The sequence below is a fragment of the Carex rostrata genome, chromosome 10, assembly GCF_964058835.1.
Source record: "Carex rostrata chromosome 10, lpCarRost1.2, whole genome shotgun sequence".
Taxonomy (NCBI): Eukaryota; Viridiplantae; Streptophyta; class Magnoliopsida; order Poales; family Cyperaceae; genus Carex; species Carex rostrata.
In genome coordinates, this window is record NC_135927.1 from 5046646 (window position 1) to 5070914 (window position 24269).

The window sequence follows — 24269 nt, forward strand, 5'->3', positions numbered from 1 at the left end:
TTAGCCTTCCTGTTGATTAGTCTCACTTTTGTCCTTGCTCGACTTCTTCATCTTCATTACCTCTGCTCGTTGACCTCCTAATCCACGCCCCTTCTATTCGTGCTCATTCATGGCCTCATCATTTTCTAGAACCCACATAAAAGTGAAACGGATGAGAGATCGAACATTCTCTCAGTGTGGGATTTAGTTCCAGCCCGGATATTTGTAAAATCTTTCTTTTTAATATGCTAAACAACTTTATTTAATCAACAACCAAAATGCAATCTATATTACCCTATCATGTAATGACTACCATTCATATGAGCACTTGTTATTTTAAAATCTTATTATTCACTGATCATTACTTTGCTTATGATACGTTATATCTCAAACCCAACTGCAACTAGCATTCCTTGCATATCAGTCCCGACCGCGACTAGCAATCTCTGCGTATCGGCCTTTCAAATATCAAACCCGACTGCTACTAGCAATCCCCGCATATCAGTCCCGACCGTGACTAGCAATCCCCACGTATCGGCCTTCCAAATATCGAACCCGACTGCGACTAGCATTCCCCGCATATCAGTCCCGACCACGACTAGCAATCCCCGTGTATCGGCCTTTCCAACATCGAATCCGACTGCGACTAGCATTCTCCGCATATCGGTCCAGACCGCGACTAGCAGCCCCCGCGTATCGACCTTTCTATTCATTCATCTCACATCAATCGTTCGTTTTCTTATGCTAATGTTATACTCAATTGATATATTTTATTCATGTCATATGTTCCAAACGAAATAATCATATTCTTTATTCTCTAAACAAAGCCAAAGGGATTGTTCGAATCAACATGCACAATTTCACAAGTAAAAATATAAGTAAATAATTTTACAAAAAGTCCAGGGAACCCGCACCTGTTATTTGAGTATATTCTTGATCGTCCTTACGTAGTTTTAAGCCTTTAAAATCAAACCTGATACAATAATATATAATAATGTATAATCAAAACTGATACCATAATGTATAATATTCATTCGTTCTCATTGTCTTAAACTTCTTGATTATATTATTAATATTATATTCACATATTATTAATCCTAATATTATACTTTAAATTAATTAGTTTACTTTGACAATTCGTTTTGATTTGCAAACAAATTTGAAATCTTAATATGGTGTATCGTAAAGTTAGCATAAAATAATTCAGCAAGAAAATTAATGAGAAAATCATTTAATTATTTTTATTCTACTACTATTTATAATTGAGAAGAGATCTCTAAGTTTTATATTTGCTGAAATTATATTTAAATAAGGATTTCCTAAATTTTATATTTTACTGAAATTTACTTATAGATCTATAAAATGATAATTGTAAACCATTATATGAAAATGAAATCTTTATTTCTAACTAAATTAATATTGTAATGTCCATATTATATGCTTTTTGAAATTGAACTAAAATTTATGGAAAATATTATTTTGGTATGGTTTTTCTTATTAAGAGATTACAACAATCATATGAATAATTCTCACGCAGAGAAGAAACAAATTAAGCAACATTTTTAAATTATAAAAATAAAATAAACAAAATTTGATTTCACGTGACCTTAAAGTAAGTACTATTATGATTATAATGTAAGTACTACACTTAATGAAATCAAAGATAATATAATTAGATCGATTAATACTTGTAAATAAATTATATTTCCAGATTTCTAATATTATTAAAGAGATTATTACTAACAAATCCATATTATATTATAAGTAACGAAATTAACTAAATTTTCAGATTATAAGAAAATACTACCTAATAAATTCCAGATCATAAATAATTATAACTAAAATCATACAATCCAATAATAAAATTTATTCTAAACCCATAAACCTGATTATCTTATCCCAATCAATTCAATTTATTGTACTGTCAATTTAATATCAAATGATATAATTTTGATTACCTTAATTAGTTGCAGATTTTCCAAATGAAGGAGGAGAGAAATCGTAAATTAATCCTTCGCAACTTCAGATCATCATGAGATTTATAAATACTAATATTTAATAGTTTTGCAATGGAGAGTGGGAGGTTTGAGACAAATCAAAAATAGAGGAGTTGGGCGGCTTGAGACAGAGACAAAAATTTGGGGCGGCAGGTAATTAAGTAAAGGGTGCCTCGTTTAGGGTTTAGTATTTAATTAGGGGGGGGGGGGGGGGGGGGGGGGGGGGGTGCGTAGTTTTCACAGTAGAAAATCGAAGGGGAGGCGGTTAACAGGGTTCATGTAGTTTAAATTTTGAAAGGTTGACTATTTTGAGAAATGGACTGCTGAAAATAAATTGGGCTGACATCTCCTTTAGATTTGGTTTTGTGGCCTATTGATTTATAAAACAAAATTTAAGTCGGGCTGTTGCTCAAATTTTTTATTTTTTTTTATTTATGTAACGTTACATCTATATTTATTATTTCTTTGGAATCTCTCAAGATAACTTACGTTAATAATATTGAGTATTAATAATAATAATAAAAATAAAAATAAATTAACGTGACAGAATGTTACAGATGTGAAATCATGATTTCGGGTTAATTTTAAATTATGTTTTTATTAAAAGATGAACGATATTAAATCAATAAAATGATCAAGTCAGATGTCAGCGAAATAATATCATATATATACATTCACGCATTTAAATCTGAACTGTTCGTTAGATAGTAGAATGTGGATCGGATTGACTCAAATTTTGATCAAACGGTTCAAAGCTAAATTCAAACGCTGCATTGTAGATATGGACCGGATTGGCGAATTCATATCATATATATTAACACTACTTATTTTTTTAACAACACAATATTATTGAGATATTTTACTATATAGTCAATTTTATCTTTCATTAAATACATATTTCCTTTAAAAACTGATTTCTCTCATATTTTACCATAGAATTTTCTTTCCTTAAAAGTTAGATTTATAACATTAGTAATTGTTTGTTGTTTTAATTATTTGTTCTCCTCGAATCTTAAGATATAAAAAAATATATATATAACAGTGAAATAAGTAAATATTTTGTAAAAATCAAGTTACATTGTATATATTTATTTATTTTGTCTTGTTTCATAAATGTTGTTAACTTTTTACTTAAAATCCAAGTAATTTTGTTTCAACTTGATTTATTTTATTTATTAATTTATCTAATTATCTAAATTTTCTGAAAACTTAGCTCAACAATCTTAAGCTTATTCTTTAATTTGGATAGTATTTGTATGATTTATCATTATTATTTTCATATTTAAATTATGTAATTATATTAATGAGATTATTATTATTCAGAAATTGCATAAGAGAATAGAAAACAAAATAATAAACTAAATGATTCTAAGTTCACATAATTCTTCATCTTTGATATATTATTACAAGGATAAAATTGTTCAAAAAATTCCTCATCTTTGATAGTAAACAAAATAGTTCTAACTCTTGATAAAAGCCCATACAACTACCACCCCAATGTACTAGCCTTATTTGTTATAAACACAACTATAGTTATATATAATCCTTGTAATTTGTACTATATACAAGTATTGAAATGTTTGTATTATATTTTTTTTAATGAATTATTTGATTGTAATTGTTTGTTTAAACATAAATTGTTGACTTATATTTTTATCAATTGTTTCCAAATTTTTTTTGTATAAAACAAGCTTCTGATAAAAAAAATCCAATTTTCCGAGCAAAATTGGTCAATTCTAGCCGATTCACTAATTTTGGATCAGAATCGGCCAGGACCAATCCCAATCCCTATTATGATTCCGATTTTTCCTTCTACTGTTGCATCATGGTCAGAACTACCGCGAGGCAGACACAATCTTGGTGGATTCATTTGATGAAATTGAACCAGATGCTGCAAAGATTTTATGACAACATGAGCCTGATCGTTCGCCTATTTACCTAATTGGGCCATTGATTCAGACTGACTCAATAGTAGACAAGGAAGACGAGTCGGAGTGTCTTGAGTGGCTCGACAAACAACCGACCAATTCCGTTCTTTAAGTTTCATTTGGACGTGACGGTACTTCAATAAAGGAACAGATATGTGAGTTGGCCTACGGCCTTGAATCAAGCGGTCATAGATTGATCTCTGGGTGGTACGAAGTCTGAGAGACACCGGTGATGTTAGCAGCAACAACGACGCCACAAGCAAGGAGGATCCTTTAACATTCCTGCCAGATGTATGTAATTACTTTGTAACTAAACTTTTTTTATCAATATTAACGGTAACCTGTTAATCTTCAAAAAAACAAATTCAAACTGTTCGTTAGATACTAGAATGTGGACCGGAATGACTCAAATTTTGATCAAACGGTTCAAAACTAAATTCAAACGCTGCATTGTAGATGTGGACCGAATTGGCTAATTCATATCATATTAAAACTACTTATTTTTTAACAACACAATATTATTTAGATATTTTACTATATAGTCAATTTTATCTTTTATTAAGTACGTATTTCCTTTAAAAACTTATTTCTCTCATATTTTATCATAGGATTTTCTTTCCTTAAAAGTTAGATTTATAAAATTAGCAATAGTTTGTTGTTTTAATTATTTGTTCTCCTCGAATCTTAAGATATAGAATATATATATATATAATAGTGAAATAATTAAATATTTTGTGAAAATCAAGAAACATTGTATATATTGATTTATTTTGTCTAGTTTCATAAATGTTGTTAACTTTTTACTTAAAATCCAAGTAATTTTATTTCAACTTGATTTATTTTATTTATTAATTTATCTAATTATCTAAATTTTCTGAAAACTTAGCTCAACAATCGTAAGGGTATTCTTTAATTTGGATATTACTTGTATGATTTATCATTATTATTTTCATATTTAAATTATGTAATTATATTAATGAGATTTTATTATTCAGAAATTGCATAAGAGAATAGAAAACAAAATAATAAACTAAATGATTCTAAGTTCACATAATTCTTCATCTTTGATATATTATAAAATTGAACTCGTAATTTAAAATTACGAGGAACTAATTTAGAATTTTTATAGGAGGTGGTTTTGTGATGATATTAATTCAATTGTGAATTTTTTTTTTATATTAAGCACAAGATGTCATGATTTGCCAACAGTTGTGATTAATTAAAAGATGAAATTTCATATTGAATACACTCCAATCAAATAGTACGTCTTCTTATGACTAAATACCTTCATTTTTTTTTTCCCTTCTGATTGTATTTTTGCAAGATTGTGTCAGGTGTTTGGTTAGAAGAGAGAACCTGCAGTGAAAAGATTATGTATTTAGTTGTTTTGAAGAAAAATTGGATTTGGGGCCGCTGGGCCTATTTTAAATTTATGTTTTTTTTTAATGTAGTTTTGCAATATGGGCCGGCTATGTTAAAGAGCAATGGCAATGTTTGCTATTTGTAATATGAACGGAATACAAAATTTCTCTTGTTCTTTCGTTTTATTTCTTTGTATTATCCAAAATTGTACAAAGATAGCAAGATCGATCTCCAATCTTATTCCCAAGCATGCATATAGCTAACAGTATAGGTACCCTCGTAGATATTCCTGTCCTGTTGTTAATAGCAAGCGATATCTTCGGAAATAATAATTTATGTTGGTTTATCTTTAACAATAGTTATTTTTTGACACTCGCATATAAAAGATATTCTTTTAGTGCATGTATAGGCTGTGTGTCAAATTCATTTAAGGATGTTTTTTTTATTGATCTTAATTTCTGCCATACCATCATCAAGAATACAAGATCATCAAAGCAGTAAATCATATTTTTCTATTATTTTTACTTTTATGGGCTTTTTGGGGGTGCTTTTGTAGCTTCGGATGTACTTTTGTCATGACATTATTTTAGTTTTTCCATTTTTTTTTTTTTGGGTAAGTTTTCTCTCTAAGCAAGTGAAAAGAAAAAAGGCGATCTTCACCAGCAGGTACCCAAGAAATAATTATATATTTTGCTACTTGATATGAATAAATAGAGCAAAAGTTTTAAAGATGTACAGTTTCTTACTTGTTTTAAGTGACCCCAAATATTGAAGAGATTCAAGAGAGCATAGTTTCTCCTGGCAGGCCTTTTTCACTGGGCCTTGTTGAATCATAGTTTCTTGTGTTAGTTACGTAATCAGTTCCATTAATACATGTTCTCACAAAACCTACCTACTTATCTCTTCAAAATTCATAATATAATACTTTATTCTTTTCAAATTCAAATTTATCATATTTGTCCAACTTATTATCTTCTCCATTAAAAACAACTTCAGATAAATAATTTTTTCCCCTCTTTTTACCCCTCTTGTAAATAAAATTATCTTTCTGTTTGAACTGAACTCTTTTGTAGAAGTGTCTCTTTGCAATCATCTCTCCATACTTTTCTTCCGTTTAGTTAATATTATTTTTTGGGAGGTCGTTTATACTTTTAATTTACCATGCATTATGATAACTCAGTGCTGATACTTTATTGTAATTGCTTGCTAAACCATAGAAGGAAAAATAGGCCGATCCAAATCGGAATCAGACTATACGTACTGATCCAATTTCAGGCCGAGTTACATGATAGGTGAATTTTTCATTCAATTTCGACCAAAACTGTTTGATTCCAATCAAATTTCGGCCAAAATGAGCAATTACCACTCTCCAAAAAAGTTCCCCTCCTACATGACGCGAACCAAGGATCTCTTGGTCATCAACGAAGCCAACTACCACGACACTATGCTATTTTTGTTGCTATAAGACATAATTACATGTAAATATAAATATTGACATAGCTATTGAAGAGAAGAGTCGATGTGGACCCTGCACTGGAATGGAGATTACAAAATGTCTTTGTGAAATTGGGTTTTTATAAAAAATTTCTTATTTTTTAGTATAAAATAAGATTATGGCAAAAAAGGCTGAGCTTCTGATCCGATTTGACCGATTCTTACTGATTCACCTGATTTAGATTCCAAATTAAAATGTGTCAAAGTTTTAATTTCTAAATTTCTTCATAATTTTAAAACAGGCATGACATGGATCTAACATTATAGACTAAAATATCAGGCTAAATTTGATTTGATGTCCAATGGGGGTAAATATTTTAACAGAGCATTTTTTTTACTTCATGGGGAGCGCCGTTTTAATTCTATAATTTGTGTGTTTTATGAACCCAAAAAAATTACGTTAAAAATATATACCCTCATTGGGCCCCAGGTCCGAATCCCCTACAGTAACTCAAATTTTGATTTTCAATCTGAGCCATCCAATTTGAATTTGAACCAATCCGGCTGTAGATAGAGATCTCGGGGTCCTTTAATTTTCGTGCAGATTTATATCAGATGATCCGGATCTGAAATCAAATTCTGAGTTACTGTAGGAATACTGAATTCTTGGACCTGCTCATAAGGCCCATTTTTCTGGCAAAGAGCTACAAACATTCCACTAGAGTTTGAACCCTCAGGTCATTTATACGACGGAGTTTGATGGAATGTTGAAAGGACAGCGCCAATCTCAAGCATTTTTATTTTCGTCCAATGAGCTTTTCAGAGCCATAGACGATCACCATCTTGTTTTGTGTTTGCCGTTTTGGAGTGCAACACGTTCAAAAATTTTCCCTAACGCCAGTTAACTCTAGTGATCTCTACGTCCACATAACAAGTTTACAATAGTATTACAAACTTATCCGTAATAACACATCCAGGCATCCAGTCAAACACAGACAAACAAAACCCAATTAGTTATTTAGACATAGTAAATATGTGTAAACTCTCTTCACAACAAATTTTAGAGATTGGTTTTTGTCCAAAAGCCTATGGCCGAATTTTATCCTCAATTGTTTCCAAACCGTCCTGTTTGCATGAACTTAGTAACTTCAAAAGGTTCTGTAAATCTAAACCGTCTGCATGAACTTTGACGTATATCAAGTAGTTTAGATTCGACTTTGCCAAATTATTTTGGACAAAAACAAGACACAAAATTTATAACCTTCACTATTTAACAAATAGAAGACATAATTAACATATTTTAAGGAAAACACATACATGGTTGCAAACTAATTAAGTACAAAAAATAAAAAATACATTTGGAATAACTCGGAATACCTAATCAATTGCCAATACATGGATGTAGTACTTGTAACAAATAGTGTAAAGGCATCATCAGCTCGGGGGAACAAAGTAGGCATACACCGCAAAGAAAGATTGTACACATGTAAGAACTAGAAGTACTAGAGCAGCAACGAGAGAAATTTCTGTCCACGGACTGCTAAAATAATCACGAACCAATTTTGCTCGCTGCCTATTCCAGCTTGATTCACAGTGTTTGTTCACTTCCCTGAACAATTCAGCCAAAAAGTGATCCGTCTCTGTTAGCGCGCCTTCGTTGAACATGTTGAATAAATGAGTCAACTCCTCTTCACCGCTCAGACTGTTCTCAATGATCCCACACTGCTGGAGTATCATCGCATCATTTTGTGTGTTGACTAGAGAATCCAAGAAGCATGCATAGCTTGAGAAGTGGGCATTCAGTTTCAAAAAATTGCATTGTTCAAATGCTATGAGGTTGATGAAAAGAGGCTTACATTCATCGCCGATTGTTATTCTAGGGATTTCCAAGACACCCTGAACAAATGATATGTCGAATATATTTCGCGGGTTGCTCTTTGGTTTGAATTTGATGCCAGCATCTTGGAGATCAGTCGCACAAGGGATCTCAGTTGTTGATAGATTCTGGGTCGAATTTGGTGCCATTGACAAGCTTTGAGAAGTAGATCTAGGAAACCATGTGAGCACCCATGAAAGAAACCAAAGAAGCAAATATTTGATAAGGCTGAACATTCTCGTTAGAATGAATGATTTGGAACTCAATACAACTGGACTCTCTGGGTTGGGCACTGAACAATGGTGATTGAGATGGGCCAAATGATCGATTTGATCTGGAGGGTTCAAATTTTTGGGGTAATTTATATCTGGTATGAGCATATAACTAATAAGCTCATTAACAAAATTTATGCTATCTTCTTGTTTTACACCAATCTCATACAACTTCTCAACAACAAAGAAGGGAATTTGGTTCTCTAGAAGCACCAAATCACTTCTTATGTACAAATGATTCCAGCCAACCTCAAAAATAGATTTCCGATTTTTTTTTTTTCCTTTTTTTGAAGTACTCGATTATAAAGCATCCATCAAGCAACATCATCTCGACAAAGCCATTGCTGTCAAGATCCACCGTCTCACTGTAACACCTCCGTGTTCTCTCTTCTAGCTTTTTCATCTCTGATATACAGAAATCCAAATTTATGTGGTCCCCACGGGACAGGAAATCCCGCAAGAACCGCCATTTTTGCTCCTCCATGGCTCGGAGGCTCGTTTGACCACGGTGGAAGGGGCCGATGGAGATGACAGAGGGCTCGAAGAGATGTTTCCTGCTTTTGTGCATGATACGTGGTGCACGAAAGATGGTGAAATTCTGTGGCTTGTTCGGTCTGCCCCATAATTTGTCGAGTTTATGTTGCATTGATTCTGACAAGAGAGAGGCTTCGACATCTACAACTATCTGGGATTCTTCCATTAATATTTGTTGGTGAATGTAAGAGTTTTGGTTCAACTTGAACAAAACTACCTCAACATTTGTGTTTATATTGATCATTAGTGTGGTCCCATCATTCCATCATTTTCATGTACAAGAAATATTTTCTTTCGAGATTCAATGTGAATGAGTACTTTTTCACAGAGTTCAAATGTAACACATTTTAATGTCTTAATTGTGAAAAACTGGTGAAGAATATTTCTCTTGTGTAAAAGGCAAAAAATATAATGCGAAAAAAAAAATACAACGACCATCATGATCCCAAAACTTATCCAACAACTAAATCAATATTCTGGCAAGGTCAAAATGAGACGAATTTTTAGTTATAACACACAAAAGTGAAAATTCCATCCATATCATAATTTCCAAGAATTAACCAAATCTACCATGATCGGGACCACTACCTTAGTTAACTTTCATCTCCATTATGTCCCCTAAACGTCTCCCTAGTTAACTGATGTGTAAAGTACGACAGGGACTACTATCTACCTGGGGAACCACTAACTTTTTTGGAGACCGCTTATATTTGAAAAAATTTACAACTGATGTGCACATATATAAATACTTATGAGTGCCAGTATTACTATATAATATATTAAATATTCATACTTAAGACATCAAGTTCTTGAAAAAAAATTAGACATCAACTTTGTTTTCTCTCTAATTACACACTCATCTTTTACACATTTTTAGAAGCGAGTTTTTTTATCTATTTAATCTCGTCAGTATTTCTGACAATCTGTAAGGTATTTGATGAATCAAAAACCATGAAAGTCTTTTACGTAATTTTCTCTTTCAAATGAGATCCATAATGAAGTATTTTCGGGTCATCATTAAAATATTCATACCTCGGCTTGTAAGCATTCAATCATCATCAATTAAGTATTCATACCTCGTCGAGCAAGTATCATATCTTGTCAAGTATTCATCTCTAAAATGTCAAGTAATCTTCTCTAAAATATTGAGTATCATACTTAGTAAAGTGAAAACAAAGTTATATATATATATATATATATATATATATATATATATATATATATATATATATATATATATATATATATATATATATATATTTACTAATTACAAATTATTTTACTTTTAATGAATTGCATTGGAATTAGTCTTGTTTATGGATTTTTTACTTAAAAAATACAAGTCATGAATTCAAGCTCTATATATCACTAATGAGTTCATTTAGCAGGAGCTGTCATACATAATTTGAAAAAATCCAATGAAGCAACAAAACAGAGAATACGATAAATGGATATGTATTGAAAACAATAAATTCAATATATAATAAAGTATGAACATTCAAATATAATGTCTTGCAGTCATCATTAAATAATTTCTTAGAAATAAGTGATTAATTTAAGGCGGCGGTCAGATGATTTCAAAGTTCCAAATGTCTGAGTCACTAACAATTAGACGTCTTATTCTCCTATTAAAGTATAATTGCTTCGGTCCATTGAATTATTGAACTTTTTTTTACAACTACCAAATATTGATGGCCAGTCTCTATAGCTATCTTTAATTATCATTTTTTTAAAGTTTGGTTGGCCAGTCACTAACAATTGGTTCGGCGGGAAGTATATTTTTCAACGAAGCTTAGTACGTAGCAGTGATGTAATTAAATAATAATATGCACTCATTGAACGGACGGGTACTGCCAAACGATTAATCCGTATGTGTCCAATTAATCGGAATTATGCGGACAATTAATTATTTTTTAAAACTATGTGTACATATTCGTAATTTATTAAAAATAATTTATTTAACTCTTCAAACTTATCAAATAAACTATTTTAACTTAGTTATATTATTATAAATGATACATACGCACTTTACATATGTAAGTGACACCTTTATTTAATGAAAGATAAATTCGAGAATTAAGCTTTTTAAAAAACTAATAACATATTATTTGAAAGAAAAGAAATATTCCAACATAAAATCACTAAATTTAGTTTATGATAACAACTTAATTTCATATATAAACAGGTCGTACTAATTGAATAAATTATATCAGTAAGTAGAAAAAATATGTGGTATATAAATAATAGAATAATTAATCAATTTCAAATTAGAAAAAAAATAAATAACATTGGATGTATATATCCAAGCACAAATAAAATTTCAATTCAATTTAATTTCTAATTCAAATTCAAATTCAAATTCAAATTTAATATACGCATTATTGAAGAAAGAAATAATACATCTATATATAATTTCAATTTAATTTCTAATTTAAATATGTCTTTACTCAAGTGCTCCAACTTTAAGTTACTTCAAGTTCAAGCACTTGATTTTGACAGCCACTGTCAAAACTTTTCAAAAAAAGTTCAAGCACTTGTATCTCCTTTGACCAAGATGACCTTAACGCATATATGTCTTATGAATTCTTCGGTTTTACGTTTCAAAGGTAACAACTCCAATGGCCTCATTCAATTAAATTTTTTTTTTTGTTTTTTGTACTATCATTGTTTTGACAGACCAAATATATAAAAACTTGATTGATTTTGTTTTCGGTCCTAATACATACAACAATAGATGCATCTAGCTATATTGTAAAATTACTCCTAGTGCTAAGATATATTAATTGTGTAACAACGAAATTCTTTGTTCTTTTTCTTTATTTTTTTAATTTCTTTCTTATGTTTATGACTTTATGTTGGTACTTTTGAAATTTCAAGATTTGGTTAGCTGAGCTAGGGAATTAAACAACTTCTCCCTCTTATATAATTAAAAAGGGGGACTTTAACATATGAGATTGATGGGACTTTGTGCAAAGAAATCATTGACATAATAGACATAGATGTTAATTCTTAATCACGAGTGAAGATTTAGCAAAAATTAAAAAAATTGCAGCTAAAATGCTACAACTGTAATGGCCGATAGGATCCTGTATAGTCATTAAGTAGGCTACAATGACAAAAATATATTTCACCTTCATAAAATTATTCATATATAATGTTTTTTTTTGAGAAAAATTAGGAGTTGTGCTCATATTTTATATTAATTGCAATTGGTTACAAATTGTGTAAAGTTTTGAAATGTAACCCTCACACTATTAAAAAAAGAAGAAAAAAAAGAGATAAAAGCGAAAAAAATAAAAAAAATGAAGAGATAAAGAGAAAAAAAAAACAATTTAATTAGTTAAACAACAGTACATTAACCTAATTGAAAAATCTCCATTGCATTTGAATTTCTTCCATTAGGCCTGTCCGAGTGCTTTCTTTCTCGGAATATCCTCGCACATCGCTCCGTCCAAATTATAATAAAACAGGATCAGTAGCATTTTTGCGCCATGCAACAAATAAAAAATTGTTCATTTTTATCTGAACTATTTTTGTTAATCAAAATTTCTCAAGTTTTTTGAAACAAACAAGGTTAACATTTACCATCTTCTTGGAGATTATTTAAGTCATAAATTGTTTTTTTAACATACAAACAAACACTACTAGAATTCACAATATTTTCCTGGGTAGAAAATCGGCTTTTCCATAGGCATACCGTTGGAAAAAGTCCTAAAATCGTCATTTCCATCGGATACCGTTGGAAATACTACCGTGGCAACAACCCTCGAAGGAAATAGTGATTATTTCTGACGACACCGTGGGAAATACTCATTTTTTATATTTTCCATGGGTACACCGATGGAAAAAAGACCGTTGGAAATACTTTCACGCCTGGGAACTGTCTAGAGTATTTCCAAGGGTCGTGAGTGGGACCCACCTAAGTATTTCCTAGAGCAGCGAATGTGGGACCTACCCTTGTATTTCCAAGGCAAACGGGTGTGGGACCACATGTTTATTTCCAACGGCAGCGTGCGTGGGACCCATCCCTGTATTTCCAAGAGTATAGTACATTGGACCCACCCAGTATTTAACCCGTTTACATTGGACCCACATGTTCATTCTACAATCCACCCTATACCAACACAGTATTAACCCGTTTACATTCCTCAATTGTCATTCAGCCAAATTAACAAACAAATTGAATATATAGAGAAAAATCATGCAATAAATATTAATCAACATGGTATAATCATCATTTATCAAATAACCAAAAAATATTACAACACAATTGCTAAAAGAAACTTCTATACATACCTAAAATATGCCCTAATTCAAGACCACTATCAAAATAATATTTAGAATTGACTAAATTTGCAAAAATATTTTTACAAGAATGATGCAATCACTCTTTCTTTTATCTTGCTATGTTGTCCTCCTTGCTGTAAAAATGAAAACATGAGTTAGTTTGTTTTTGAGAATGGAGTATTATTGATTATTGGATATTTGAATATTTCAACAATTGTTTCAGTACTATACAAAAAAAAAATACATGTATATGAGCTTGATACAAATTTTGAATTTTGTGAATTATAAGAAGTCAAAAAAGCTAGACTGACTAATATATACAAGCACTTGACAATAATTTTGAATTGAGCTTTAGCAAGTATGTGTATGTATATATATACCTTTGTTGGGTGGTTTGATATCAGTACAACATAAGTATAATCTTCCAGCAACCACCTTGTTGGTTCGTATGATGAATTTGTGCGGGTGGAAAGCAATATGTATAAAAAGAATGACCTAGACAGGTGGCAACAAAAGAAAACCTACCCGGCGAACTTGGCAATTAGTATTGACGGTAACTGGTAAGATACAATTGGCTAGACCTCAGTCGTGGTCTGAATTAACTAAGCCTAAACACAGTTATAGATTATTTCTACAAACAACACAAATTAATAAATTTTCATAATTAAGATTACCCATTGGTTATTTTCCTCATTTGAAGGTTTAAGCAACTTCACCAAGGAAACTTTTTTCCTCTCAGCTGGCTGCTCGGTCACCTTACCAGCATGAGAAGCTGGTCTGCCTCGGCTAAGATGACTGCCCCGCATTTCTTTGAACTACAATTTTTTGAATAAAAAATGAGCTCTCTGATATAATTATTTTTTCTCATTTTACTGAACTCCATCTAAACTACAAGAGCACCCCAAGCATATCTAGATATTCGTTTTTAAAAGTCATGCAATGGGGTTATTATGCAATCAAATTGAAAAAATGTGAAAATGTGAAGGATAACATATTCATTCTATGGGTTGCACTATGATCCAAATAATCATGGTAGTGTACTAGACACAGAAACAAATTAACAGCATTCTCTTAGATACATAGTCATCTATGCATATCATCCAAATAACAGCATTCTCTTAGATACAAATTAACTGAAACACATAAACAAAAGAAATTTTCTCTAATTCAATTCTAAATTATCTCGAATTCAATTCTAAATTATCTCTTCATGAAACAAATGTAATTTATCCCATTTGTAATCAAATATAATTTATATGAACTTGACACAATAATCAGATGCTTGCAAAAACCTCATATTTTGTATTATTTTTTATGTAGTACCTCGCATTAAGGTCTCCACACCAAATCAGGGGCTTGTCTATGCATTGAACAAATTCTAGGATTCGATTATCCCATTTGCGCCTTCTTGGAAATGAATTATCTTCTTCTTTCCGGCCATTGTTAGGCGCATAAGTATTCATGACCAGGTATGATTCAAATTCTGCAATAATTACTCCGCCGTCTTGTTCATGCTTTGAACCTTCCATGAAAAGGAAGAAACAATTGATAAATAAGAATAGAATGAGAACTACAAATTGTTATGTGCTGGTAAGATTTGTTGTGACAAAAGAACATATCATATTACTATTTCATAGATCATTTCTCAGAGACTCAAAGTATTAGTGAGAACCCATAAAGAGTGAAATAAAGCCACTGAAAAAGGCAATGAACAACATTTGTACACCGGCTTAATTACAGATAAGCATAAACCAAACGAGCCCCTCAACTTCTTCTTTTCAATTCAATTTACCCCTTAACTTACTTTCCAAATACTCTGAAAAATGAGGAATGGTTTTAATCACCTGATGAAAAATGTCAAATGAACTATTTTCCTTTGCTTTATTAGATCCAAAGAGAGATTGATCTCCACATTCAATTCAAAATTGGCTTCCATTAATGAACAAGAAATTCATTAAATAATAAATTATCAAAAACAAAAAGAGAATCAAAGAAGATTACACCTCGGCCCTGAAACCCTAGCTCTGAACGCTAGCACGGCGCTGGAACCCTAGCTCGGCAGCGACTTCCAATCGATGGAGCTACACCTTGGCGCTGGAACCCTAGCTCCGAAGCCTATCCAGCGCTGTATTTCGATCGGAACTGTTGAAATTTGAAAGGGGATCGGTCATGTGAGAGAAAAAAGAGAGAGGGGATCGATCGGGAGAAAGTGAAGAAGAAGGCGGCTGAGCAAAAAGCAGGACTTAGGAATTGATAGATGAAGGCGGGCACTTGGAAAAAACTAGAAGGAGAGGCGAATTTGCTGGAAACAAAATTGGAGGGAACGTGAAAAAATTGGAGGGATGTGAAAAAAGTTGGAGGGATATGAAACTGACGAAGCTTTAGGTTTAGATGCGACTGAGAGAGGAAAATGAAAATATCTTACAAGAGGGCAAAAATGAGTTGGGCGCTATCCTCTCTGGATTCAATAAGGAAACAAAAAAATTTGAGAAGTACAGAATTTAACAGAGCAGTTTTAGCTTCAAGCAGTGTATAAATATATTGGACGCTCTATATATTAGATAGGTCATGCACTGCATAAGATCAAAACTGCTCTGCTAACAAAAATGCCTCAAATGAAGATATCAGAACCATTAATTACATATCGGACAACTTAGAGATTAATGTTTAATAATTAGGTAATGCATGTACAATAAACAATATGAAAAAATTGCAATTTTTTTGTTTTATTATTTACATCTTTTGTGGTCAAATTATAATTATAATTGTCAATTTTATAGACTTTCATCATTATTTGTCTCTTCAAATTTAGCAAATATTTGTGGACCGTTCATTTTCATGTGAGCGATCAACGGTCGATATGAAATGAAATGATTTCAAATTTATTTATAAATGATCAAGGAAAACCATTGAACGTAACCAACATAAATTTTTTGAAGTTTTATCATGTCCTAGCTTCGATCCGATGTAAAGTGTTTATAGCCCTTCGATGTTTCAATATTCTGTCGACTAAATGGATAGGTAAATAAAATTATTTTTTCATCAAACTTTGCTGCTAGAGAATAAATGTAGTGCTCTTTAATTTGAACGGTTCTGATCGAACAACGGGCGATATATTTCCATGCGCCTTCATTAACTCATAAAGCAAGAGTATATGTTCTATGGAACATATACTCTTGCTTACTTAGATTATGAAGGTGCACGTATACACGTCATCCGCTGGTCGATCGGAACCGTTGAAATTGAAGAGCACTGCATATATACTCTTGTAGAAAATTTTGATGAAATTTTATTTTTATTTACATATCCATCGAGTCGACGGAATATCGAAACATCGAAGGGCCATTAATACTTCATATTGGATCGAAGCTTAGACATAATAAAACTTCAGAATTTTTATGTTGGTTACGTTCAATGCTTTGCCTTGATCATTTCAGAATAAATTTGGAATTATTTTATTTCAGATCGACCGTTGAAATGATCAAGGAAAAATAAACGGTCCACAAATAGAAAGCATTTCCATCAGAGGCATTTCCATGAACTTGCAATAAAATATAATATCTGGTCTGTTTGGCGGATCATGGGTCAGGCATTAGTATTTCCAACGGCAAATAGAAAGCATTTCCATCAGCAGACAGGAGGGATTTCCATGTGCTACTTTTTCCATAGGTCTACCGTTGGAAATAATGGAGTGTGTCAGAAATCGCAAATTCTTTTCCATAGACCTTTCCTACCGTGGGAAATCACATTTCATACCGTGGGATATATTGTAAATTCTAGTAGTGAAAGTTAACATTTTTTTTTTCATGACCCAATGGGAGGGTCATATAAACCTCTTCCTCAAGTGTACCTTGAAGAAATTCATTTTTAACATCCATTTGATACAAATTCCAACCATTATTTACCACTATCGAAAGTACACTTCTTATGGTATTCATCTTTGCTACCGGAGCAAAAATTTCTTGCTAATCAATACCATATGTTTGGCTGTGCCCTTTGGCAACTAGCAGGGCCTTGTACCTTTCTATAGTACCATCACTTTGGTATTTTATTTTATAAACTCATTTGCATCCTACAGATTATTTATTTTTTGGTAAGGGTATAATGGTCCATGTGTTATTTTTTTATAAGGCTTGAAGTTCTTCTTTTATATAGTCTTGCACCACATCGGTTAGCTAATGACTTTCTCAAAATTTCTTGGTTCTTCTATTTTGGAAATTAAACTAAGAAATGCATGTTTTTTTTTAAATATTTTTATATGAAATATAATCTTGAATATGATATTGAACCTTATAGGTTGCGAAATCTCGTAACCTTGTGGATTGTTGAGTAGGACGAGTTGACCTCCTTACCTAAACTTCTTCAATATTTTCATTTTCTTCTTCTTTCCCGGTTTCACTTTGAGAAGTGTTGTTATTTTTGCGTTCATTTTCTCTTCTTCATCATTTTCTACAATTATTTGCTCAACAATTTAATTAGTAGACATAGGCAAGACAATGTCATTTTTACTAAGATGATTATCAATCTCATTTTCGTTTGTTTTAAAATATTGCTCATTTTCAAAAAAAAAAAAATACATCTCTAGAAATATACAATTTATTATTTATATGGTCATAACATTTATAACCCTTCTTTTAAGATGAATATCCTAGAAAAATAGTTTTAATATAAGTGTGATCTAATTTATCTTGTTTATTTTGATGTACATCATATGTACATCCAAAAATTCTTAGATGATTAACAATTATTTTCCTTTGATAAATAACTTCTAGTGGACCTTTTCAATTTAAAATCACATTTTGTAATCTATTTATCAAATAAGTTACAGTGAGAATGACATCCGTCAAATAAATTTTTGGAACATTGGTTTGAAACATTAATGCCCTTGTTATTTCAAGTAAATAACAATTTTCTCTTTCGGAAATTTTGTTGGGTATAAACACAAGTAGTTTTAAAGGACAAATATGTAAATACTGATTTTAGAGGGAGAAATACGTAATATTGAACCTTTTGAGGGGGATAGATTAAATTCCCCCATAAAGATTTGAGTGTCGGTATGCTTCAAGTTTTAAAATATTGATCGGGATTTAATGTGTTTAATGTCGGTTAGAATCTAATAGTGAGACAACTATATTGATGTCTTAATGGACTCCAGTTCTCTCGATTGATTCAACACTTTGATTATTTATTCAGGATCTAGTCAGTTTTAAAATGGGTTTTGAAACTAAAATTTGTGATTCGAAAACAGATCTAAATGGGATCTTGAATAAATGAGTTCAAAAGGGATTGGGGCATTTTTTTTTTTTTTTTGGAAAAAAAATGTGGAGGTCAGACCTCCATATTCAATTAATACTGACTGCATGGGTGTCATAAAGTTAAAAAGAAATGAAATAAATCTAAAATCTAATGATAAAGGTATTTTTATTTTTTACGTTATTCCAATCCCGGTGTCAAGGTCATTTGTAATTTCCATGAATAGGAATTTTTTTTTTTTTTTGAGTAAAGTTAGAGGTAAAACCACTTAATTTGTTTAATATCTACAAGGGGTCCCCATTCAAATTTCGAACTTGTGACATTACATTTGGAAAGTATTGTTTTTCTCACTAGATCAAAAACTAGTTCTTGAATTGTGTTTGGTTTCGCTCTTTACTTAAAGTTCTTGGACAACTTTCTCTCAATATGACAAAACTACTGTCTGCACTTGTCTCACCGATAGTTAATTTGGCCTGATGATAGACCAATATAACATATGGCGTACCCACAAGGAATCTGGTCGTGTATTTACATTGAGAAAATTGGTGATGAACAGAATTTGAACATTTCCTGGATAGACAATATTTAATACATGTTGACATGGCCAGCCTCTCCTGTTGAGTCTGTCCACAGTTAGAAACCTATTGTTTAGCATCAACCAGATGAAGACGAGAATTTTCTTAAAAAACTTTAATTTTGTATTTATCTTTAAAATAGTAAAAAAATTCCCATAAAAATAAAAGGAGATAAGAATGTAAGACATGCATGAAATATGAAAGACATGAGGCATTCGAGCCGTACTCAAATAATACACAACCAAAAAGGTACTTAGATAAATGTATCGTCCTCAATAACACACACCGAAATGCGATAAGAATTTATTCATTTAAAAAAAATGTCACACTATCTCCGCAATATCTTGGTGGATCAACTTGAGTAGGCCATCACAGAACTCTGCTGAGTGCTCTTCTTTGACACACCGCAACATCAGTCTGATCCCACGCTTTGGCTTCGGTGGATTGAGATAAACCACCATCCCTACAATGTTCACATCATGGAACCAATTAAAAACATATTTTGGTTCGCCCCACCCGTAGTCCACCTCATTAAATCCAACCCATCTCCAATCTGAAACACACGTCAAGCCATAACCAAAATTCCATAAATTATAGTGTGTGCCAGGGACACCATTCATCCAATCAACAAAATTTGTCGAAAGAGCATCCTTTGCATCTTTTATCAAGGTTATGACCTCCACAAGAGATGCGTTGTTCATCTCCTCACTTGTTTTGGTGATCCCTACTAGGTAGAGACAATTACCATAATACCCCTCCAACAATGGCATAACCCCATGGAGTAAATGGCGTGTGCTGGCCCCAAATGCAATCAGGACCTCAGCAGTGCCGGCCAATTTAATAGCTTTTGCACGGGATATATAGATTATGGCAGTTATGACGTCAAAGGTGGAGCACTTCTTAGCTGTCTCAGCAGTGAATTTATCCTTGATACGGTTGATGCTGTCAGGCGATATCTCAATTACAGTGGTAGCAAAATTGAAGACTGTGAAGGGAGGAGGGGTCCCACAAAATGGCATCTTAGGTGGGTCTGGTATGGCTTCCCGAGACCACACTGGCTTCACAGTCGGTTCTGGGAGCCCACGTGCCATGTCACCAACTGCTTTAAGGAATTGCGCTGCACCATGGCCGTCAAAAACTTGGTGGTTGAACCAGATGCCAACAGCAAAGCCACCACACGTGAATTGAGTGATCTATTATCAATATGAAAAGATATATCATTTTGCTTGCTAAATAAGTAAACCAGAGTTTATCTCTATTTTTGAAAAATTTATTTTGCATTTTATCACATTAACAAATAGTGAATAATTTTCGCACACTGTTGAATTGTAACTAATAGATTGAGAATGAGATGATTGTTGTCATGGATTGTTAGATAGAAAATCATTTTAACTGCCATATCGTTAAAAATATTAAAATTTAATGTAACACAAAAAGGAACACATCATATTCTTGACACCTACCTAGCTATGTGCACTACTGACTAATAAAGGGATTTCAAGGCAAGTTATATATTGGTACGTTGATTGCGCATATTAATGTGGAATCAACCAAAGATATGTCATATTTAATTGCTCCAAAGTTTTTTGTTTTCTTTTATCTTTTTCAATGGAATGGGCCATTCTAATAACCATCCAATGCAGAGTCCACTAGTAAGATATCTCTGTCAATTCCTGTAAGCCAATCAATGGTTTTGTCTGTCATTTTTAACTGGTGCAGTGATCTTGGTTGCACACCAAAACATTTCCTAGTAATGAGTTAATATTTTCTTGCTACAAATTAATTCATAAAAGATGGTTGAAAGAAGATAATTCACAAATTGGATATATGGTTTGATCAATCAAAGGTTGAGAAATCAAGCCCCTTCTAATTCGCTCCAGATCTACCTCTAACAAATTATAAAATTGATAAAACAGGAGAGATTACCTGTGCCATTAGGATCTGATGTTCAAGCTTCTCACTGGCTGGAGGCCGAGGCTGCATCTCCTGCTTTGTAATCATCAATGGCCACTCGAAATAATTTACATCTTCTAGAGTACAGTTAGCAGTTGCCTCAATATACCTTAAAATGAAATAACCCAAAATTTTCAGGGGACACATTCCAATTTCCAGCTTTTCTAGATCAAAATGGATCAAGAAATTAAAAACGTTTGACTTGTCCGAGTATCTTACTCTGGGCATTAACTTAATTCTACATAATATCACTACCTGAATCCACAGGGAATACTATACATGATTTATTGATCAGAGATCACGGTTCTGAAAATTGGCCGATACCGAGTCAATCCGGAATCGGACGACCGGTTCGAGTTTCACCCGAGTCTCACACCTATGCGATTTTTTGAGCAAAAATCGGATGAACAGTGCTTGACTCGGCCGAGTCATCCGATTTTCCGGCCGAGTCAAGCCGAGTTAGGCCGAGTTGAGCCGAGTTAGAGTGAGTTATCTCGGTTGGACGAGTTAAATGCAGAAAATTGATAAAATCAGGGTTAAATCGAAATAATTGGCCAAATTTTCACTCGTTCTCATGTCTCTGGAGCAAAAGTTTTTGTTTTTGTAACTCAAATCGGACCAATTTTGTATTTTTGGCACGACAATGGAAGGATTTGGGGGAGTCGCTGTTTTGAAAGGGGCAGTCGCGTTTCACAGAGGAGGAGGAGGTTAAATGATTATAAAATTTTGAATAGTCTTGGTACACATATGGTGTACGGTTTTGTATTGAAAATATAGCTTGGTTTATTGTAGACCATGTCCATACCGGTTATTAAATAGAGATCAACTGTTTTGAAATATAGATCGGTCTAAACAAGAATCAATATTTTATTAAAAAGGAATGTACGGTCTAAACAAGAATTAATATTTTATTAACAATGGAGTGTACGGTCTCAATAAATTATTATTATTATTATTTGACTAAAGTATTATTTCTATGAATTAATTATTATTATTATTATTTTGACTAAAGTATTATTATTATTTCTATGTATAAATTATAACTAACTTACATAAAAGATGTGTTCTACTTATATTATATTATATAATTAGTGGATTATTTGAGTATAATCTTTTGTCTACATAATTTTCTTACAAATTATTTTTTTTATCAATTTTTCCTATATTTTTGCTACAAAATAAGTTTCTGCCAAAAAAATATGAGTTTTTGATTCGATTATTTCGATTCCAGCCGATTCATCTGATTCCGATTTCACAGTCAAGTATCTGATTTCAATTCCGATTCTGAGTTTTAGAACCATGTCAGAGATCAAACCAACACCCTGGATTGAACTCTGATCTCGGTTTTCTTTTATTTCTTTAATATGACAAAACGCCCAACCATTCACAAGGGCATAGCTAAGATTTTTATCAGGGGGTATGCAATAAAAATATTATTATTTTTTCTTTAATTCATTTTTATATTTTATTAAAAAATTAGAGATGGGCTATGGTGTATTGCAATGCATGAACTCTCTTATGCATTGCACTATAAATCATGGATTTAAAATTCAAATGACCGATCCGAACCGTTCATCTTGTTCTTCATATTAATATGTGCTTGGGGACCAAATTTTACATTTTTTGGATTTTTTTTACTATTTATTAAGCAATTTTGAAAGTTGCTGATCTGATGGTCCAGAAAATTTTACTGTTTTTACTGTTCACAGCAAAACAGCAATTTTCAAAAATGCTTAATAAATAGTAAAAAAATTCCAAAAAATGTAAAATTTGATCTCCAAGCACATTTCAATATGGATTAAACATCTAACGGTTCAGATCGGTCGTTTGGACTTTAAATCGTGATTTATAGTGCAATGCATAAGGGGGTTCATGCATTGCAATGCATCGTAGCCCATCTCAAAAAATTATCATTAATTTATATCAGAACCGGAATCAGTCAAATCAAATCGAAAACACGATCTTTTTTGGCATAATTAAATTAAGATAAAAAATAATGTAAAGCATTGAAGTAATAAATTTTACTTGCAAGACAAGGACTTGGTCATCATTCATTTGAAATTCGGGTCATTTTAAAAAATTTGACTCGTTCCTTTGAAAATAAAAAATAAGAGGTTCATCAGAGGTAGGCAAAATCCAGATCCAAATTAACGTACTATATATGGATCTGATAAATACAGACCCAGCTTAAGTGTGGCTCCATCGGTGACCATTGCTCACAAAAAGAAAGATCCACAATACCAGATACCCTCTCCAGTGCAGTCAATGACCGAAACTCCCGGAATGGGCTCAGCGATCCTCCCTGCGACAGGGTAGTAAGGCACCAGCGCCTTAGCGAAGGCTTCTTTGATTCGCTCTCCCGGTTGCTCGCCATGCGAGAAGACCGAGACAAAGTCGATGGCGGCATCGATGGTTAAAGTGCGGTCTATGGAGGAGAGAGGGAGAGAACCGGTGGGAGTCGAGGTGGCTGGAGGGACCAGGACTGGAGAGGACTTGGTCACAGTGTAGCTCATGGTGCAACGAGATGTGGGGAGAGGAGGAGTTGGGTTGGTGGAAAGAAAGGGGAAAGGAAAGCAAATTGGTATTAATTAGTTCGACTTTTTATGATTGTGAAATAAGAAAAAATAAACTAACTAACACAGTTGTTGGATTGTGAAATAATATTTCATTAGTCAAGACTCGATCTCTAACTTTTTTTCTTAAAACAAAATGTCAATTAATGTACAAGTATGCATTACCTCAATCTTGTTTTGGAAGAGTTATGGTAAACAAGGGAAATGGAGAAGCATTTGCATAATTGTTTTGCATATTCATTTGAG

The 24269-nt window shown here is 32.4% G+C and overlaps 2 protein-coding genes and 1 long non-coding RNA gene across 5 annotated transcripts; all 3 read right to left on the reverse strand.

Annotated features, from left to right (window-relative positions):
* Window positions 1–7969: 7969 nt before the first annotated feature.
* Window positions 7970–9548, reverse strand: LOC144560193 (UPF0481 protein At3g47200-like). Its single transcript, XM_078309371.1, has 2 exons — window positions 9223–9548; window positions 7970–9143 (listed from the first exon to the last, which is right to left on the reverse strand). The coding sequence occupies exons 1-2, from the start codon at window positions 9546–9548 to the stop codon at window positions 8135–8137; spliced, it is 1335 nt and encodes a 444-aa protein (XP_078165497.1). The 3' UTR covers window positions 7970–8134.
* Window positions 9549–13581: 4033 nt separating this feature from the next.
* On the reverse strand, window positions 13582–16033 carry LOC144560864 (uncharacterized). 2 transcript variants are annotated; one of them, XR_013513502.1, is made up of 4 exons: window positions 15673–16033; window positions 14993–15513; window positions 14344–14484; window positions 13582–13803 (listed from the first exon to the last, which is right to left on the reverse strand). It is a non-coding gene; the product is annotated as an uncharacterized LOC144560864 (long non-coding RNA). The 2 variants fall into 2 exon arrangements; XR_013513501.1 differs by having other exon boundaries at window positions 14993–16033.
* A 3681-nt stretch (window positions 16034–19714) lies between these two features.
* On the reverse strand, window positions 19715–24018 carry LOC144560647 (acyl transferase 9-like). Of its 2 annotated transcripts, none has more exons than XM_078309882.1 (3): window positions 23692–24018; window positions 21424–21559; window positions 19715–20690 (listed from the first exon to the last, which is right to left on the reverse strand). In XM_078309882.1, the coding sequence occupies exons 1-3, from the start codon at window positions 23961–23963 to the stop codon at window positions 19821–19823; spliced, it is 1278 nt and encodes a 425-aa protein (XP_078166008.1). In that variant the 5' UTR covers window positions 23964–24018; the 3' UTR covers window positions 19715–19820. The 2 variants fall into 2 exon arrangements, with proteins under 2 accessions (XP_078166008.1, XP_078166009.1); XM_078309883.1 differs by lacking the exon at window positions 23692–24018 and adding an exon at window positions 21706–22284.
* Between the last annotated feature and the right edge of the window lie 251 nt (window positions 24019–24269).

Bases quoted from the DNA above. Each gene is read 5' to 3' on its own strand.
- LOC144560193 (XM_078309371.1), bottom strand. From the start codon at position 9,548: ATGGAAGAATCCCAGATAGTTGTAGATGTCGAAGCCTCTCTCTTGTCA. The intron at 9,144-9,222 runs GTGTTACAGTGA...TTTATAATCGAG, and splicing joins CTAGAAGAGAGAACACGGAG to TACTTCAAAAAAAGGAAAAA.
- LOC144560647 (XM_078309882.1), bottom strand. From the start codon at position 23,963: ATGAGCTACACTGTGACCAAGTCCTCTCCAGTCCTGGTCCCTCCAGCC. The intron at 21,560-23,691 runs GTATTGTGGATC...TTTCATTTTAAG, and splicing joins TGCACTGGAGAGGGTATCTG to GTATATTGAGGCAACTGCTA. The intron at 20,691-21,423 runs GTAATCTCTCCT...TATTGATAATAG, and splicing joins ATCAGATCCTAATGGCACAG to ATCACTCAATTCACGTGTGG.